The sequence below is a fragment of the Rhinoderma darwinii genome, chromosome 6 (assembly GCF_050947455.1).
Source record: "Rhinoderma darwinii isolate aRhiDar2 chromosome 6, aRhiDar2.hap1, whole genome shotgun sequence".
Classification (NCBI taxonomy): domain Eukaryota; kingdom Metazoa; phylum Chordata; class Amphibia; order Anura; family Rhinodermatidae; genus Rhinoderma; species Rhinoderma darwinii.
Genome location: NC_134692.1, coordinates 24,482,220 through 24,502,683, shown reverse-complemented (window position 1 = coordinate 24,502,683; position 20,464 = coordinate 24,482,220). Strand labels below are relative to the sequence as shown.

General features: G+C 41.3%; 1 protein-coding gene across 3 annotated transcripts in view; it reads left to right on the top strand.

Moving 5' to 3' along the window:
- The window catches only part of CCDC148 (coiled-coil domain containing 148), a 141,758-nt gene that overhangs the window by 87,184 nt on the left and 34,110 nt on the right, over positions 1 to 20,464 (top strand). For all 3 annotated transcript variants that reach the window (XM_075829310.1, XM_075829309.1, XM_075829311.1), the window contains exons 9-10: positions 15,524 to 15,662; positions 17,989 to 18,195. In XM_075829310.1, coding sequence (XP_075685425.1) covers positions 15,524 to 15,662; positions 17,989 to 18,195 — 346 coding nt within the window. The remainder of the gene's footprint in view (positions 1 to 15,523; positions 15,663 to 17,988; positions 18,196 to 20,464) is intronic.

Genomic DNA, 20,464 nt, shown 5'->3' with positions numbered 1-20,464 from the left:
CCCTATTTTCGGCCGTTTATCCGGCCCTCGGCTCCCATAGAAGTCTAGGGGGCCGGGTAATACACGGCCATCACCGGAATGTGTCCCGAGTGATGGCCGTGTCTTCCGTCGCTCGCGCTCTCTCTTCTCCTCTTCCTCCTCCTCCTCCTCACAGTGCAGAGTGCATGTGAGGAGGAGGAGGGTCTTTTTTTGCTCCCTGTAGGAGTCGGAATCCCCAATCGCCAGCCGGGGATTGGGGATTCTGCTACAGGAGAAGTGAGTGACCACACTGTCCATATATGGACAAAGTGATGTCACTCGCTTCTGAAGCGGAATCCCCGACCCTGTGGCTGGGAATTCCTCTCCAGGAGAAGTCAGTGACTACACCTACAGGGGGCAGTTTGGCATTACCTACAGGGGACTTGGTGGCATTACATACAGGGAGCTGGGTGACATTACCTACAGGGGGCTGGGTGGCATTACCTGCAGGAGGCTGGGTGGCATTACATACAGGGGGCTGGGTGGCATTACTTGCTGGTGACTGGGTGGCATTACCTGAAGAGGGCTGGGTGGCATTGCCTGCAGGGGGCTGGGTGGCATTACCTACAGGGGGATATGTGGCATTACCTACCAGGGGGGCTGTGGCATTATCTACAGAGGGCTGTGTGTGGCAACAAATTTAAATGAAATTCATCCGATTTTAAAACGGACAGGGAAAACAACGGGTCAAAATTGTCCGTTAAAAATGGCAACACGGCCCGGAACGGAATCGCAATGGATGCAAAACGTCCGGGAAAAACGGCCGATTTTATCGGCCGACACTCGGACCCTGTCGTGTGAATAAGGCCTTAGGCAAAGCTCACACTAGCATTAGTATACGTTTACCTCTCTTACATCAGAGGAAGAAAGGATCGAAAGATTAAACGGAGAGCAATGGTTCCGTTAGAATTACCATTGATTTCAATGATAGTTATTTTGTTTCAGTTGCTTTCTGTATGTCTCCGTTCGCCAGGTTTCAGTTTTTGTTCACGGAAACAAAAGTTCTGCAAATTGTACTTTTGCGTCCGTCAAAAAAACCGGAAACCTAGTGAACGGAGACAAACGGAAAGCAACTGAAACAAAAGAATTACCATTGAAATCAATAGTTATTCTAACGGAAGCGTTGCTTTCCGTTTAATCTTTCGATCCTCTCTTCCACTGACGGAAGAGAGGTCAATTTATAGTAACGCTAGTGTGAACTTAGCCTTAACTATTATATCATGGGCAAGATGTTGAGTTTTAAATCTTTTGTATGTTCTTTTTCTGAAAGTATCATAGACTCTCCAGAATAATATTATGGTATTTTACTTGCTAATTCATACTTAAAATGGCAAAGCAGCCCTCACTATAAAAACACTGGGACACGTAACAAAAACAATATTTACATTTTCAGTTACATTTCTGGAACTTTTCCACCCTGACACCCACCACATTGTGAAAGCCGGACAGTTCTGCTTTATGGTTTAATTCCTTTCAGCAAATAGGAATTAGCAATGTGTGTGAATGACAAGACATTATTATTATTTGTTCTCTGACAATAGTATTACAATATCTTGTATTTATTACTTTGCTGAAATAATATTTAATTTCCCACTACAGTAACTGCAAAAGGCAAAAGGATTAGCTAGAATTGTATTTGAGTAATCCATGAGCATCCCAAACGAAGAAAAAAAAAACATGTTTCCATTTCACTTACCACAAATTAGAGCATTACAGCTAATACCAGAGCATTATAGGAAATTATAATATAACATCTGAAATTCAATTACGGGTTCTGCATTGGTTCTGGAAGAAAAGGCCTTATTATCTATTTTATAATCATCATTGAAAGGAAATCAAAGAATTAGCAATATTTCATTATGTTATTAAAGCAACACTCAGCGTAAATTGCAAAATACGGCCAGTAACCATATTTTCATTATATTTGTAAGTCCAGGTTTAGACCGCTCGTTTACATTGCATTCCAGATATATATGTAGGCTTAGTCCCAGTTCTGGGTGTTGTGCCGAGTAGGTCCCCACCTATGGAGGACGCCTTGTTGTTGCAGGTGGGCAAGCACTTTTTGATCAAAATGTGCGCTAAGAACCTCCCTATTGTAAGTAGATTTAGCAGTAATGCATATTTATTTATATTTAGTGGCTTAGGTGGCATTAGTGTTCGCAGTGTGCCGTCGCCATTTTTTTTGTGTACTGTAGATTTGCAGTCACAGGCGTTCTTGCACCTGTCTACACGTTTTCTTTCATTTTGTTGGAATGTGCTGTTCAAACTTTTGTGTTGTTTATGTGATACATTGCAGTTTTGTCACTCGCACTCCTGTATCACTGTATAAAAGGTTAGATTTTCAGTTTAGGTGATTTTCACAACTCTTAGGCTGGATTCACACGAGCACATCACGTCCGTAATGGACGGAACGTATTTCGGCCGCAAGTCCCGGACCGAACACACTGCAGGGAGCCGGGCTCCTAGCATCATAGTTATGTACGACGCTAGGAGTCCCTGCCTCGCTGCCGGACAACTGTCCCGTACTGTAATCATGTTTTCAGTACGGGACAGTAGTTCCACGGAGAGGCAGGGACTCCTAGCGTCGTACATAACTATGATGCTAGGAGCCCGGCTCCCTGCACTGTGTTCGGTCCGGGACTTGCGGCCGAAATACATTCTGTCCATTACGGACGTAATGTGCTCGTGTGAACCCAGCCTTATGGGCACTGTAATGGGGTTTATCCAAGTAAAGTACTTGTATTAACCCCTTACCGCCACAGCCATGTTTCAGATTTTCCTTTTTGTTTTTTCCTCCTCACATTCCAAAAGCCATAACTTTTTTCATTTTTCCGACGATAAAACCGTATGAGGGCTTGATTTTTGCGGGACTAGTTGTAGTTTTACACAGCAACATTTATTGCACTATATAATGTACTGGGAAACTGGCAAATAAATCTTGATGGGATTATAAAAAAAACTGCGATTCCTCTATTGTTTTTTATGTTTTACTACTTTCACAAGGAAAAACTAATTGTTAAAAATAAAATGTATTTTGTGGCGCCATATTCAGAGAGCTATAACCTTTTTATTTTTTCCAATTTGATTGATTTAGCGGTATTTAGGCTTATTTTGTGCGAGGCGAGCTGTAATTTCTATTGATATCGTTGTGGGCTACAGGCCAGTTTTTGATCACTTTTTAATCCATTTCTTGGGGGAGATAAGGGGATCAAAAAACAGCAATACTAGCGTTTACTGTGAATTATTACATGATAACATTTAACCCGCAGACTTTTAACCCCTTCCCTCTTTGGCCGCTTTTGACCTTCCTGACAGAGCCTCATTTTTCAAATCTGACATGTTTCACTTTATATGGTAATAACTCTGGAATGCTTTTACCTATCCAAGTGATTCTGAGATTGTTTTCTCGTGACACATTGGACTTTATGTTACTGGCAAAATTTGCCCGATACATTCAGTATTTAATTGTGAAAAACACCAAAATTTAGCGAAAAATTGCAAAAATTTGCATTTTTCTCAATTTAAATGTATCTGCTTGTAAGACAGGCAGTTATACCACACAAAAATGTTGCTAACTAACATCCCCCATATGTCTACTTTAGATTGGCATCGTTTTTTGAACATCATTTTATTTTTCTAGGACGTTACAAGGCTTAGAACTTTAGCAGCAATTTCTCACATTTTCAAGAAAATTTCAAAATGCTATTTTTACAGGGGCCAGTTCAGTTGTGAAGTGGCTCTGAGGTCCTTAGATATTAGAAACCCCCAATAAGTCACCTCATTTTAAAAACTGCACCCCTCAAAGTATTCAAAGCAGCATTTAGAAAGTTTCTTAACCCTTTAGACATTGCACAGGAATTAAGGCAATGTAGAGGTGAAATTTACAAAGTTCATTATTTTTTTCCAGAAATTCATTTTGAATCCATTTTTTTTGTACCACAGAATGTTTTACCCAAGAAATGCAACTCAATATTTATTGCCCAGGTTCTGCAGTTTTAGGAAATATCCCACATGTGGCTTTAGTGAGCTACTGGACTGAAGCACCGGCCTCAGAAGCAAAGGAGCACCTGGTGGATTTTGGGTCTCCTTTTTATTAGAATATATTTTAGGCACCATGTCAGCTTTGAACAGGTCTTGTGGAACTAAAACAGTGGAAACCCCCCAAAAGTGACCCCATTTGGGAAACTACACCCCTCGAGGAATTTATCTAGGGGTGTAGCAAGCATTTTGACAGGCCAGTTTTTTTGCAAAAATTTTTGGAACTAGGCCATGAAAATGAAAATCTAAATTTTTTCAAATAAAATGTAGGTTTAGCTAATTTTTTTTCATTTCCAAAAGAACTAAAGTAGAAAAAGCACCACAACATTTGTAGAGCAATTTCTCCCGAGTAAAACAATACCCCACATGTGGTAATAAACGGTTATTTGGACACACAGCAGGGCTTAGAATGGAAAGAGTGCCATTTGGCTCTTGGAGCTCAAATTTAGCAGGAATGGTTTGCGGAGGCCATGTCGCATTTGCAAAGCCCCCTAGGGGACAAAACAGTGGAAACCCCCAACAAGTGACCCCATTTTGGAAACTATACCCCTCGAGGAATTTATCTAGGGGTGTAGCAAGCATTTTGACCGGCCAGTTTTTTTGCAAAAATTTTTGGAACTAGGCCATGAAAATGAAAATCTACATTTTTTTCAAATAAAATGTAGGTTTAGCTAATTTTTTTTCATTTCCACAAGGACTAAAGGAGAAAAAGCACCATAAAATTTGTAAAGAAATTTCTCCCGAGTAAAACAATACCCCACATGTGGTAATAAACGGTTGTTTGGACACACGGCAGGGCTTAGAAGGGAAAGAGCGCCATTTGGCTCTTGGAGCTCAAATTTAGCAGGAATCGCTTGCGGAGGCCATGTCACATTTGCAAAGCCCCTAAGGTGACAAAACAGTGGAAACCCCCAACAAGTGACCCCATTTTGGAAACTATACCCCTTGAGGAAATTATCTAGGGGTATAGTGAGCATTTTGACCCCACAGGTTTTTTGCAGAAATTTTTGGAATTAGGCTGTGAAAATGAAAATCTACATTTTTTCAAATAAAATGTAGGTTTAGCTAATTTTTTTTCATTTCCACAAGGACTGAAGGAGAAAAAGCACTATAAAATTTGTAAAGAAATTTCTCCCGAGTAAAACAATACCCCACATGTAGTAATAAACGGCTGTTTGGAGACATGGCAAGGCTGAGAAGGGAAAGAGCGCCATTTGGCTTTTGGAACTCAAATTTAGCAGAAATGGTTTGCGGAGGCCATGTCGCATTTGCAAAGCTCCTGAGGGGACAAAACAGTGGAAACCCCCAACAAGTGACCCCATTTTGGAAACTACACCCTATGAGGAAATTATCTAGGAGTATAGTGAGCAGTTTGACCCCACAGGTGTTTTACAGAACTTATTGGAAGTAGGCCGTAAAAATGAAAATCTACATTTTTTCAAATAAAATGTAGGTTTGAAGGACTGAAGGAGAAAAAGCACCATAAAATTAGTAAAGTAACTTCTCCCGAGTAAAACAATACCCCACATGTGGTCAGAAACGGCTGTTTGGACACACGGTAGGGCTCAGAATGGAACTAGCACCATTTGGATTTTGGATAGTGTCTGGGCGCCATGTCACATTTGCTGAGCCCCTGTAGTACTAGTACAGTGGAAACACCCCAAAAGTGACTCCATTTGGGAAACTGCACCCCCTGAGGAATCATCTAGGGGTATAGTGAAAATTTTGATCCCAAAAGGTTTTTTGCTGAATTAATTAGAATTAAGCTATGAAAATGAAAAATATTTTTTTTTTCCAACAAGATGTAGTTTTAGATCAACATTTTTCATTTTTACAAGGAATAGAGAAGAAAAAGCACCCCAACATTTGTAAAGTAATTTCTCCCGAGTACGGTAACACCCCATAAGTGGTTATAATCAGCTGTTTACGTATATGGGAGCATTCAGAAGAAAAGGAGCGGTACTTATCTTTTGGAGCGTAGATTTTGCTGGAATGGTTTGCGGACGCCATGTTGCATTTGCAAAACCCCTGATGTACCAAACAAAAGTGACCCCGTTTTAGAAACTACACCCCTAAAGGCATTTATCAAGGGGTGTAGTGAGAATTTAGACTCCACAGGTGTTTTTCAGAAATGAATACGCAGTGGATGGTGCAAAGTGAAAATTGCAATTTTTCCACTGATCTGCCCATTCACCGCACAAGATGTTGTGCCCCTGGAGAATGTTACCCCATAAATTGTTAAGCGGGTTCTCCCGGGTATGGTAATGCCATACTTGTGGACATAAATTGCTGTTTGGGCACACTGTAGGGCTAAGAAGGAATAGACCGCCATTTTGAGCATGGATTTTGCTTGGTAACAGTTCTGTTTGGGGTTTTGCTGGTATTTCAGTTTATAATGTGGTGGCATATGTAATCTGTGCGGAGTACATCAGTATATATGTAATCTGTGAGGAGTACATCAGGGCATAATAAGAGGGTATAATAATGGGTAAATAATACAATTATCCATAGGTGTGTTACGCTGTGAAGCGATCCGTTATGCACAGGCCGGTGTCACACTGATAAACGGTTTTCTTTCTTATTCCCCTTCTGTAACGCTCTGCACCTTTTGGGGACTTTTTCTCCTTCGTAGTTTGGGAAATATTACTGGGAAAGTTTTGCGCTGGTATAATACGGGCGCCCTCGCTTCCAGCGGATGTGCTATGTCCCTTCCCTTTCCTAGTTCCTAAATACTAGGGCCCTGAAACTGAAGGAATGTTCCCCTCCGGCCTGCGCATTGAGATGTTTTTCATCACCGCATTACTAGTGCCGTAACTTTTTTATTTTTCAGTTGATTGAGCGGTGCGCGGGCTTGTTTTTGCGAGACGGGCTGTAGATTTTATTGGTATCATTTTAGAACACATACGACTTTTTGATCACTTTTTATTTCATTTTTTGGTAAAGGAAATTACCAAAAACAAGCAATTCTGGAATCGTTTTTTATTGTTTTTTTTATCGGCATCCACAGTGCGCCCTAAATTACATGTTAGCTTTATTCTGCGGGTCGATACGATTACGGCGATACCAAATTTATATAGTTTTTTTATGTATTGCGGCTTTTGCACAATAAAATCACTTTTTATAAAATCATTTGTTTTCTGTGTCGCCATTCTAAGACCCATAACTTTTTTATTTTTGCGTGCACAAAGCGGTGTTGGGGATTATTTTTTGCGGGACGGATTGTCGTTTTTTATTAGTACTATTTTGGAGTAAATGTGACTTTTTGATCACTTTTTATAGCATTTTTTGGAAGGAGATGTGACCTAAAAACAAAGATTCTGGCGTTGGTTTTCATGTTTTTTTTTTACGGCGTTCACCGTGCGGGATAAATTACATAATAGTTTTGTAGTTTGGATCGTTACGGACGCGGCGATTCCAAATATGTATAGTTTTTTTAATTTTTACGGTTTTTCCCATAATAAAAGACTTACTATGGGAAAAAAGTCAGTTTAGCTTTATTTTTATTTGAAATGTGTGTGTTTTTATTGTTTTACCACATTTTTATTTACTTTTTTTTACTTTTCTGACTTGTCCCACTAGGGGACATGAGGGCCTGATGCCCCGATCGCTACTCTAATACACTGCACTACATACGAAGTGCAGTGTATTAGCGCTGTCAGTTATTCACTGACAGCAAGCCTATGAGGATACGCCGAAGGCGGGTCCTCATGGGCTCCCGTACAAGGCAGACTCGGACGCCATTTTCTGGTGTCCGATTGCCACAGCAACCCAGCGATTGCATCACTGGGTTGCCGATCGGGTGAAAACCTATCAGATGCTGCGCTCTATTGAGCGCAGCATCTGAGGGGTTAATCTGCCGGATCGGAGAATAGCTCCGGTCCTGGCAGTTACAGGAGGGTGCCAGCTGTATAATACAGCTGTCACCCCGCGGTGATGGTGCCGGCTCTGCTTCTGAGCCCGCACAATCACTGCGCCGTACATGTACGGCGCTTTGCGGGAAGCACCTCCCGACAGCGCCGTACATGTACGGCGCATGTCGGGAAGGGGTTAAGGATGTCGCGATAGCAATCATGTTTATGATTTCTTTTTACATTGCTTTAGAGGGGCGTAATGTGAAAAGGGTATTTTTTTTAATCTTTTAAAATATATATTTTTGTTTACATAAAAAAACTTGTTTTAAAGAGGCTCTGTCACCACATTATAAGTGGCCTATCTTCTACATAATGTGATCTACGCTGTAATGTAGATTACAACAGTTTTTTTTATTTAGAAAAACAATCATTTTTGACGGAGCTATGACCTATTTTAGCTTTATGCTAATGACTTTCTTAATGGACAACTGGGCGTGTTTTACTTTTTGACCAAGTGGGCGTTGTGGAGTGAAGTGTATGACGCTGACCAATCAGTGACCAATCAGCATCATACACATCTCCCCATTCATGTACTCAGCACATAGTGATCTAGCTAGATCACTATGTGCAGCCACTTACTCACACATTAACGTTACTCAGGTGTCCTGACAGTGAATAGACATCACTGCCAGCCAGGACGTGATGCCTATTCAGAATCCTGACACTTCGGTAACGTTTGTGTGAGATTTACAGCAAGGCAAGCGTAATCTCGTTTTAAATGTCATTTTACAGCGTAATCTCGCGAAAATCTCACGTAAATCTCTTAAGCGCTATAAAAATCTATTAAAATCCCATAATCAGCGCGACGGGGGACCGGAATGTATATTAGCGAGTGTACTCACATAAAGCTAATACTTTTTGGTCCCAACAAAACCCCTTTAGGGGGATTTCTTACAGAGTACTGTGGCGCTGTATTTGACACAGAAACCACGTCGGAAAACAGCGCCAAAAATTGCCCGAAATCGCCTCCCATTGTTTCAATGGGAGGCGGAGGTGTTTCTTCAACGCGAACGGTAAAAACAGCTCGCGGGTAAAAGAAGCGTCATGTCCTTTCTTCGACTTTTTCCATCTCTGACCTCAATGGGAGGCAGAGAAAGCGGTTTTCGCTGTGTTTGCAGCAAAGAGAGCACAGGCAGGTCAAAATCTGATCAACGCCTGCAAAAAACTCAATGCGAACAGGGCCTTAAAGTAAGAAAATAATTAGATTGTGCTGAGATGAGTAGCCACAACATATCAGCTGTAAGTAGCCAACAAATTAGTCCACCCACTCCTGTGCCCAACAGCCTTGGTAAAAATAACCTGCTCTTTCCTCTTGCATTCATTGTATATAGGAATTGTATATTATACTAAGCCAAAAAAGTCATGGACTGTCTCATTGGAAGATATTTGCACTTAGCTACAATTGCAATATTGCTGTTCAGCTGAAATAAAGCTGCCAGTACATAAGACTACCATCTTGTGCCAGATTCTATGCACAGTGCCAATCTGCTTGTGCCTGCATATGAATACTAACAAGAGCTGCAGACAGACTTCAGGCTTCTCTTCGCATGAAAGTCTGCCTGCTTGTGATGCTGGCATCTGGTAGATCCTTAAGGCTATGTTCACACGGGGTCTTTTGCCGAGTTTTTTGACGCGGAAACCGCGTCGCAAAACTCGGCAGAAACGGCCCGAGAACGCCTCCCATTGATTTCAATGGGAGGCGTCGGCGGCTTTTTCCCGCGAGCAGTAAAACTGCCTCGCGGGAAAAAGAAGCGACATGCCCTATCTTCGGGCGCTTCCGCCTCCGACCTCCCATTGACTTCAATGGGAGGCAGGAGAAAGCGTATATCTCGCTGTTTTATGCCCGCGGCGCTCAATGGCCGCGGGCGAAAAACGGCGCGATAATTGCCGCGAAAATCGGCATGCAGGGAGAGGAATATCTGCCTCAAAGTTCCAAACGGAATTTTGAGGCAGATATTCCTCCCCCAAAATACCCCGTGTAAACATAGCCTAAGGGTATGTTCACGCGCAGTGTTTTCAGGATGTAAACGCCTCGAAAAACGCCTGAAAAAACGGAAGCTGAACTACAAACATCTGCCTACTGATTTCAATGGGAAAAACAGTGTTTCGTTCAAACGGGGTGTTTTTTTACACGATCATTTGAAAAAACAGGGCGTAATCACGCCCTGTAAAAAGAAGTAGCATGTCACTTCTTGAGACGTTTTTGGAGCTGGTTTTCATTGTGTCAATAGAAAAACAGCTCCAAAAAGCGCATTAAAAAAAAACTTTGATGCTTTAAAAACGGCAGAAAATCTGAGGCTGTTTTCCCTTGAAAACAGCTCCGTATTTTACAGCCGTTTTTACTTTAGCGTGTGAACATACCCTAACAGGATCCAGAATTTATGTAAAAGGACTACATCTTACTCATCTTGATCTGATGTAAAGGGTAGATAGATTTTATTAGAGTGGGGCAAATGATCTAATGGTTGTAACTCTTCATCAGAGCTGGTACCAGTATACCAGTTCCAGTTTGTGTGCCATGACTGATTCTGTTTAGGCCTGGACTACATAAAGACGTATTGTAGAGCAATTTTCCAATTTTAACCTTCGATTGACAGTTGCAGTCCACATGAGCTGGAAGTCACGCTACAAAAAGTCTCCATGTCTTAAAGAGGGCCATGCCTGGCCTTACATGTCTGTTTTAATAAATACTTGTGTTCCCCATGAAATAACAATGCTCGGGCACCTTTTCTAAGAATTCTGTGTTTTATCGTTCCTTTGTTATTCCTCCTGGAAATGTATGAGTAAATTGATAACTGGGCTTTACCGTTCCCTTTGTCAAAGGGGCGTGTCCCTGCACAGTCTCACAGTGGAATCGTAACACTCAGTTGTCAATTTATTCAAATATTTCCAGGAGGAATAACAGAGGAATAACACAATTAATATTTTATATGGAAAGCAAATATTTACTAAAACAGGTCTTTGAGCAGATAAGAGCTAACACTCCTTTGTTTTTTGTATGAAAACGTTCAAAGAACCTTTACTTTGTATTTGAAGTCATCGAAGCAAGTGTCAATTATTGGCTGAAATCTTCTCACGGCACTTCTCATCTCTGCTGGTCAGCCGCAATCTATTTTTTATTGCATCTGATAAAATGCTTTTCTGAATGAGATTTTTTTTGACACAGAAGTCATTTCTTTATTCATTTCTGTGGAAATCCCCTGTTTAAAGTCTTGGGCTTGGCAGAGTAATTAGATGTCTTTGTGAGGAGAAGGACCTGGAAGTCATACTGTGCTAGTTTCTGAACAAGTGTGGGAGGACTGAGTGTTCCTGACAGAAACAGATGTATGAACCTGCTCTGGAAGACAATGGGCTTTAGTGCAGAATCAAACTCTTTTGCAATTTCACGTTGCTTCGGGGCTGTTGGGGGGGACAGGAGTTCTATGGTCTATTTCACTGCCGATATCATAAGATGTGAAGCTTTGTGTTAAGATTCTTTCACATTAGTTGGCGTTCATTTCAAATAATGCTTAGGAAAGGCTAGTTAACCTTAATTCACCGACATGTGCTTTGAAGTTTTGGCTTTGCATAAAACCACGATGTTCAAAGACTTTGACCAGCAAGTCTTGGGATAGCTTTGTCTACTCGACCTCCCACAACTTCTCAGAATAGTCCATCTGTACAAGGCACTGACTTCATATGTTTTAAGTCAAAAGATATTATACAGTAGTAAATATCCTGTTCTTTAAACAGTTTGATAAGGATTCAACAGCTCTGGGAAATATATATTGGATAGAGCCACAAATATTGAGGAAGGGGGCAATGGATGACTGTTTTGATTTTGCTAGTATGCTGATCTTCGGCTTGGCTTACATTGTAAGTTTTTGGTTGCGTAATCAAACGCTACAAAAAAACGCATCGGAAAAAAAACACCAGACATCTCTCCCTATCAACAGATTTTGGCAAGACACATGATTCTTCTTGGATCTTCTCAGTGTTGAACCATAATTCGCTCTTTAGTCTTGTTTAAAAGGGGTTGTCCAGGTTCGGGGCTGTTTTTTTAGGGTATGTTCACACGAGGGCGTCCGTAACGGCTGAAATTACGGGGATGTTTCAGCCTGAAAACATTCCCGTAATTTCAGCCGTAACGGCATGTGCAGGCGCTTGAACGCCGCGTCCATTACGGACGTAATTGGAGCTGCTATTCATTGAAGTCAATGAATAACGGCTCCAATTACGGCCAAAGAAGTGACAGGTCACTTCTTTGATGCGGGCGTTTATTTACGCGCCGTCATTTGACAGCGGCGCGTAAATTACGCCTCGTGTGAACAGACAAACGTCTGCCCATTGCTTTCAATGGGCAGATGTTTGTCAGCGCTATTGAGGCGCTATTTTCGGACGTAATTTGGGGCAAAAACGCCCGAATTACGTCCGTAAATAGGCCGCGTGAACATACCCTCATACTGATGACCTATCCACAGGATAGGTCATCAGTATATGATCAGTGGGGGTCATCACAATCAGCATTAGCCGCAGTTTAGGCAATTGCTCCCGGTAAGTGCTGCACCCCTGGCATCTTCTAGAACAGTTTTGCAAACAGCACTGATCATAGAATTGGGATATCAGTTCATCCACGAGATACACCGTTTGTAAAGCTATTGATAAACTAGTACTGTTACTGGTGATAGTGCGAGACAATCTTGATCTCCTGCAGAGGTTCTTCTATTGTTTTGTCTGTGGGTAACAGCTGATTTTAGTTTTATATTGGCACCAGCCTTCAATTCGTTATATAGGCTTTTAGTTTCATGACAGTGTGTTCAGTGAGGTCTAAAGTGTATTATTATACTAGAAAATGGTACATGAAAGAAGATATATCTGATGTAATGTATAGATTACAATTGAATTAAGTTTGATTTATTTCATTTGGAGCCAGGCAGCATTGGGGACATATGTGTAGGAGGACGATCTAGGGATTTGTGCCTAACATCCTTGTAAGAAGTTGACATCATATGACTATCGGCAGATGCTGTTGTGTTGTTGAGAACTTAATTGCAATATGTTTTTCCTGCATTTCTTCAAGCTGTTTGTGTTCCGTCACCTTTGTATTTAGACTAATTCTGTTTCCACATTTAAATGGACTCGCCGCCTACTCTATTTTGATTCCCACCATCCATCAGAGCAACCTCAGCTTGCCCATATTTTGTTGGATCCGTGCCTAATTCACCCCTTACGTGGTCTTATTCTGATGGAAACAAGACAGTCAGGAGGTAGGGCTAATGTGTTAAGATGGGCTTTGGTCTTTTATGTCACACGTTTCTACAAAAGTGGTTCTTGACCGTGCCCATAATGACATCATACATAGTAACTGACATTAGCCTATTGTAATGTGAGGATTATTACACCTCTTAAAGACTGACAGGATACCTCTGGGCAGGGGCATAGCTATAGGGGCTGCAGAGGTAGCAGTCGCACCTGGACCCTGGAGCCTGAGGGGGCTCCAAAAGCCCCTAAGCCACAAAGGACGACACCAGTATTATAAATGATATATTCTAGGTGGGGCCCTGTTATAGATTTTGCATTGGGGCCCAGGAGCTTCAAGTTATACCTCTGGTTCTGGGTTGAGTTTAAAGGGTTCGTCCACTACTGGACAACTGTCTACCGGATAGGTCATCAGTATATCATTGGTGCGGGTCCGACACCCGGACCCTGCACCGTCAAGCTGCTCCAACTGCTCCCGGGCACTGAAGGTACATGCCTGAAGCAGTTAGCTCCAGCTACTGAATAGAGGCCGAGCTGCAGTACCGCAGCTCTGCTCCTATTTAAGCGACTAGGAGCAGAGCTGCAGTTCTGCAGCACGGCCGCTATTCTATGTACGGAGCCAACTGCTTCCGGCTCCGTACGTCGCATAATGGGCAATAACATCCGTTGCCCGGAGGCAGCTTAGAGAGGCTTAACGGTGCGGGGTCCGGGTGTCAGACCTGCACCGATGATACACTGATGACCTATCCGGTGGATAGGTCATCAGTTGACCAATAGTGGACAACCCCTTTAAGGGATTTCCAAGTGAAGGGAAGAAATCATGGAATTTAGGCAATTGAAAAATTTGAAAATACCTTCAGAGAAATCAGGCAACAGTTTATAACAAGTGTCTTTTACAGTAATTTCTTAAGACAAGGCTCGAACTGTGTGGAACATGTCAGTGCCTAACTTGCCAGGGGGCATTCTTCATAGCAGGAACTTTTCCAGTTTCTTATTTAAGAGGTTGTCTGGTTTAGAAAGTCCATATTCAAACACCCTATTAGGTAGTTTTCAGTTGAAGGGAATGTATAATCAGAAAATGACATATTATTTAAATCAGGTTCTAATGATAAACATATATTTTTATTATTTCATTATTTTTAAAAAATTTTATTTTTATGTGCCTTTTCACATAAAAAAAAATTAGAACTATTCCAGATTTCACACTGGTCACTTGAACAGTCACAATAGGCAGATATTGTTTTGTAGCTCTCTTTGTCAGCTTTGCTGTTCAAATTTGGACAGAATCATCCAATTATTTTCAAGGTGAGGGCTTTAATGACAGATTTATTAGACTGCTGGAGGCCTAGATATGGCAGGATATAAAAATGATACACACAGATAAGCCTCTGTATACAGCTTCTGCTGTCACTCCCTAGTCTTTAGGGGAAAGATCTGTACTCCATCACTTCCTGGAGACTCTAATAATCTATGACCTTTCTCTGTCAATTGAGACCCATTCATTTCAACTGCCAAAAACCACACACCCTGCTGCACTATCTATACAGACAATACAGGAAGGGTGTGCCTTTAATATGGCGGCTGCCCACGCCATCAGCAGATGATGTCTATGATCAATAGTGACCCCGGCATCGAAGGAATTTGACAGAGGGAGGTTATCGCTAGGTGCCAATGGGTTCCATGGCAGCCGGGGGCCTAACAATGGCTGCCATATCTGCAATGGACGTGCGCTTATTAGGATACTAACTGGAATACTGGCCGGCATACTACATTGCACTACATAAATAGTGCAGTGTGTTATGTAAGTGATCAATCAATCAATCAATCAATCAATCAATCGCCTGGTGCCGATGTGTCCTCGCTCGTCCGACACGATGCAGGACCTGGGGCAGGAAGTGACGTCACAGCGTGATCTCTCGAGAACACGCTGTGTGTCTGTGCACTGCCAGAAGCTGGGTGTTAACGAAGAGAAGTGGATGATACTTCTAGTCACAACGCCCAGCTAGTAAAACAAGTAAAAACGCCCAGATGTACATACACAATACACGCCCACTTGGACTTAACTTTAAACACGCCCAGTTGTACTTAAGAAAGCCTCATTTGCATAAATATAAAAATGGTCATAACTTGGCCAAAAATGCTCGTTTTTGAAAAAAAAAAACACGTTACTCTTATCTACATTGCAGCGCCGATCTGCTGCAATAGGAGAAAGGGGTTGCAAAATCTGGTGACAGAGCCTCTTTAACTTATATGACCCAGTGACAGGCATTTCAACCGTAAACTATAAATTGCCAGATATTTATTTTTATTTTTTCTAGGGACTGTGAATGGACTAAAGAAGATCACTGGATTTTTCAAACAATTATTAGCCAGTATCCAAGTGACCTTCCAAATAGAAGAACTTTGTACATGGATATGTTATCAAAACATCTTCCCCGCAAACCAAGACAGGATCTGGTAAGCAATTTAATAAAACTATTAATTCACTATTTATTATTAAAAAGCTTAAATGAAGAAGGTGAATATAAAAAAGTGAGAGTAAAAAATGTAACCAAATAAGAATGTATTGTATGTCCTGCATTGTGTCATAAGGGGAGAGCAGCTTGCAGGAGACATGAAGATGTAAAGCTGAATTTGGGTCTCAGAAGAATGCAAAAGGAAAAGTGGAGTCCTTCAACTTTCCATTCCTCAACTACTTTTGGAATGCCTAAATATCCCACAAAGATCCTATAAGAGGAATCTTTATGGGATAGCAATCCCATTGGAGAAGAAAGGTTTTGAGTTGTGCTGATTCAATGCAATATTTACTTATTAAATAGATAGTTTTAATTTTGAAGACAGAATTTTAGGATCTGCCGCAACTTGTGGTGTTGCAATGTTTTTTAGCACTCAAAGCAAATGTGCTAAATATGAACTTACACTTTTATATCTTATAGAGTAACGCAGGTGATTATCTTTCTTACCTCTTCTACCGTGACTGAATGTAATAAATCAGAGAAAGCTAGAACATTTTCTAACATTAGGAGAAAGATAGCATTATGCTCCATGCTGGTTCTGCACCCCTAAGTCTACTTTCATCCAAGGCTTTTATGACTAGACCTTGACCCAGTCTTAGCTGTGATAAAGAATTCAGACCTTTACTTGATCCAGCAAGGTCATTCTTAAAGTATTCTTGAACATTTTCCAATCAGAGTAACAAAATGCCATAATTATCTACTCTTAGGCCGAGTTCACACGAGCATGTTCAGTCCGTAAAATACGGACCGCATGTTGGCCGCATTTCCTGAACCGAACACACTGCAGGGAGCCGGGCTCCTAGTATCATAGTTACATATGACGCTAGGTGTCACTGCCTCGCTGCGGGACAACTGTCCCGTACTGAAAACATGATTACTGTACGGGACAGTTTTCCTGCAGCGAGGCAGGGACTCCTAGCGTCATATATAACTATCATGCTAGGAGCCCGGCTCCCTGCACTGTGTTCGGTCTGGGAAATGCGGCCAACATACGGTCCACATATCAGAGACCGAACATGCTCGTGTGAACTCGGCCTAAGAGTAGATAAATATGGCAATTGTTTCTCTGATTGGAAAATGTTCAAGAATACTCGTGTAAGAATGTTATACATAGACCTTGCTGGATCAAGTAAAGGTCCTAATTCTTTATCACAGCTAAGACTGGGTCAAGGTCTAGTCACAAATGCCTTGGATGAAAGTAGACTTAGGGGTGCAGAAGCAGCATGGAGCATAATGCTATCTTTCTCCTAATGATAGAAAATGTTCTAGCTTTCTCTGATTTATTACATTCAGTCAAGGTAGAAGAGGTAAGAAAGATAATAGTATTTTACGGACCGGACATGCTCGTGTGAACCCGGCCTAACTGTCAAATCCTAAGACAATAAATACCAACAATGGTATTACTGTGCAGAGGTGACAATGGCTGTAGTAAAGCTTTGCACTACACAGAATAGATACATTAGCCTCTGGAGGTTTCCTTGAACTAACACATTAAAGTGTACCTCCAATGACAAATAAATGCTTCCTAATTCTCTTCCCCTGTTAGTAAACTTCTACACATTACTTTAATCAGTACAGATGCTGCTGTAATCACAGGACTTTATTAGCTTTTTCCCTCTACAGACACACTAAGGCCCTATTCACACGGCAGGGATAGTCGGCCGTGAGGTGGACATTTATTTAATGGTGGTGCCATCTACGGGGGTGCTATCTACAAGGCGGCTGTGGCACTATCAACAGGGGGCTGTGTGGCACTACCTACAGGGGGATGTGTGGCACAACTTACAGGGGGCTGTGTGGCACTACCTACAGGGACTGCACTGGCATAGAGCACTCATTTTCCAATTTACTGTAGACGTTTTCATGAAACATGTGTAGGTGGATAAGGAATACTTTTTGCAGGGTTTTTTTTCTGTATGGTTTTGTAAGTATCCTTTACCTTAACCTTATATCCTTTACAGGAAACATATATTTCGTAAATTTCTTACATGTGAACTACTCTAAAATAATGTACCCCTTCTGTCTGTGAAGAATGGCCTATGACAAGCCATTTGGATAACACTAAATCAAAATAAAAGTTCTTAAATCCCCATGGTAGACTGCATTACAAGCTTGAAGGAATAAGAAGGGTGTGCGTGACTTTAATTGTTTTATATCCAGATTTGTCCATTGCGATGATCATGCACCACAGGTCCTCATTGTTGCATGTTTTTGAGAGTGACTTCGCACAGAGCTTGGCTGTCACTTACATTATGTTCCCCGTGTAGGTGAGCCATGAAAAGATGTGGGACTTCAATCGCTTCAATAAAGATCAAAGAAGAGCATTGATGGAAAGCTGGACTCGCTATAGAAAAGATTTTATCATCAAGGCAGCAATGACCATTGCTGAATCTGGTTCTATATACGAAACAGAACTCATTGTAGCAAATGACAGAAAACGACAGCAAGAGATCTGTAGTGAACTTAAAGAAAAAGTAAGTGATTGTGACTTGTTATGGACAAAAAAAATTATAATTTTACCCTGCTCTCTAAAACCAAACCTAGTCACTTAATGTGACTGTAAATGTAATCTACTTCTCCATCTATACAAGTCCATAGAAAAAGGGGACATTTCAGTAGCTAATTAGTAATGTTCCTGAAAGGGGTTGTCCACATTGTACGATTCCTTTGTGTTAGAAAAATCTCCCGATGATAATCTGATCCAAGAGTGTCCTTCTGCTGTGACTAGCGATCAGTGTAGGCTGTGGGGGAACCCGGCAGCCAGGGTTGTAGATATAAAGGGAGCAGAGGTTGCTGTAGCACCGGATGCTTGTGCCTGAGGGGTCCAAAGGCGCCTCTGCCAAATAGGAAGAAAACTGTAACAGATTTTTCATTGGGGCCCAGGAGCTTCAAGTTACGCCTCTGTTGGCAGCAAGTGTTCAGTTACCCTGCAGTGCCACCACAGGAGAAAAGAGGCATTACACAGTTCCTATTTAAATCAATAGCCTGTCCATATAATGCACGGGTGTGCCAGGCGCTCCAGGGTGAGAAACACATTTCTACTATTGGTGCTGCACCAGAATTGTGACTTAAGTTGCACTTTCTTTTTGGCACACATCATTTTAGACATATTTATTAATGAAATGCACCAAGAAGAACAGATGTTTGTGACACGCTCAACAGGAGTCGCTGCTTAGTGGAAAAGGGGTCATGGCTTAAGATGTGCCACATTTTGTTCCAAAAAAGTAGTCCGAATTAAGGCAACCAAGAGGTAGTATAAAGTTAGACAAAAATGTCTACAGGTGCGCAAAATTTATCATCCAGCATGAGCCACTGTGATAAATTTGGTGCATCCAGTCTAATTCTAAGTTGTCTAGATTTAAGACACTATTAGTAAATCTTCTTTGTAGCCTTATATAAAATTCTACAAATTGTTTGCAATTATTGCTGCTCAAGCTGGTGTAAGCGGTTATTATGTTATGTTATTATATCAGCAGCACTCTCAGGCCCTGTTCACATGGCAGAATTTTTGCTCTGGATTCCGCCGCAAAATTCTGCCTCCTATTTATTTCACTGGGAGTTGGACGCTTCTCTTTCCCGCTAGCTGATTTTTTTCAGCCAGCTGGAAAAGACGTGTCCTGCCAAATCTTTGCGCAGATTCCGCTCTAACCTCCCGTTGAAGTCAATTGGAGGAGGGATCTTCCTGCTGACGAAAGGAATCATTCCGCAGTCGGATTGTGCGGCGGAAACCACCACGCAAAATCCGCCGTGTCAAATGACCCTTACAGTCATGTTTTTTGTTGACGGGACTAACACCTAAAAAAGTTTGCTAGGACTCTTTGCCAAATTAAAAAAATGTACGTTTCTATTGACATGATTGACTTCATACCAACCCGGGCTCCAAAATCACTACTCTGTGTAGACTTCAGGGCCCCTCTTTTATAACTAAATTTATTTCTTATGACACCTATAATGTTATATTATTCATCTAATAAATTCCTTGTGACGTGATGAAAAAAAATCGTATGGTACTAACAAATGTGCCATATGAGGAAGATACAAGCGAGAGCGTGAGACTTTGAAGTCCACGACATGCCAGCTCTTGTAAGGTGAGAATGAAATTGTCAGTTTGGGCCTTTTTTTCTGTTCTGGGTGTCAGATTATAAGAGATTTGTGTCACATAAAGAACAGACCTGAATGTCTCAGATCTTTTGTAATGTTGATACAGGTCCGTCAGCCATATATACAATAATTTATTATACCTATAAACTCTTACTTGATTTATGCGCTCTAGAACTTTGTATAATATAAATGGAGGCAGCCAAGAATATCTGATCCTCAAAGTATGACTGTAAAGGAAGTGAACATGATTTTTCTTATATGTTCTGTTTTCATTATACCAGGTTGTATATTGAAAAGGCTATTAAAGCAAATCTGTCACAATGAATATTCTGTCCTATCTGCAGGCCGCATATTATAGAGCAGGAAAAACTGAATAGATTGATATATCGTTTTCTGGAAAAAAACGATTCAGTAGAAGTGGCAATTTTTTTTTGTTTTAAATCCCCGTTCGTTCTGGTCTTATGAGTCCAGTGGGCGGGTCTAACTCAACGACTGACAGTCTTCCTTGTTGGAGTGTGTATAAAAATATAGCTGGCCACAATAAAGTGCATTGTCACAGTAGATAGGGACATGCCCCATTGACAAGGAGAATAGTAACACACAACTGTCAATTTATTCATACTTTTCCAGGAGGAATAATAG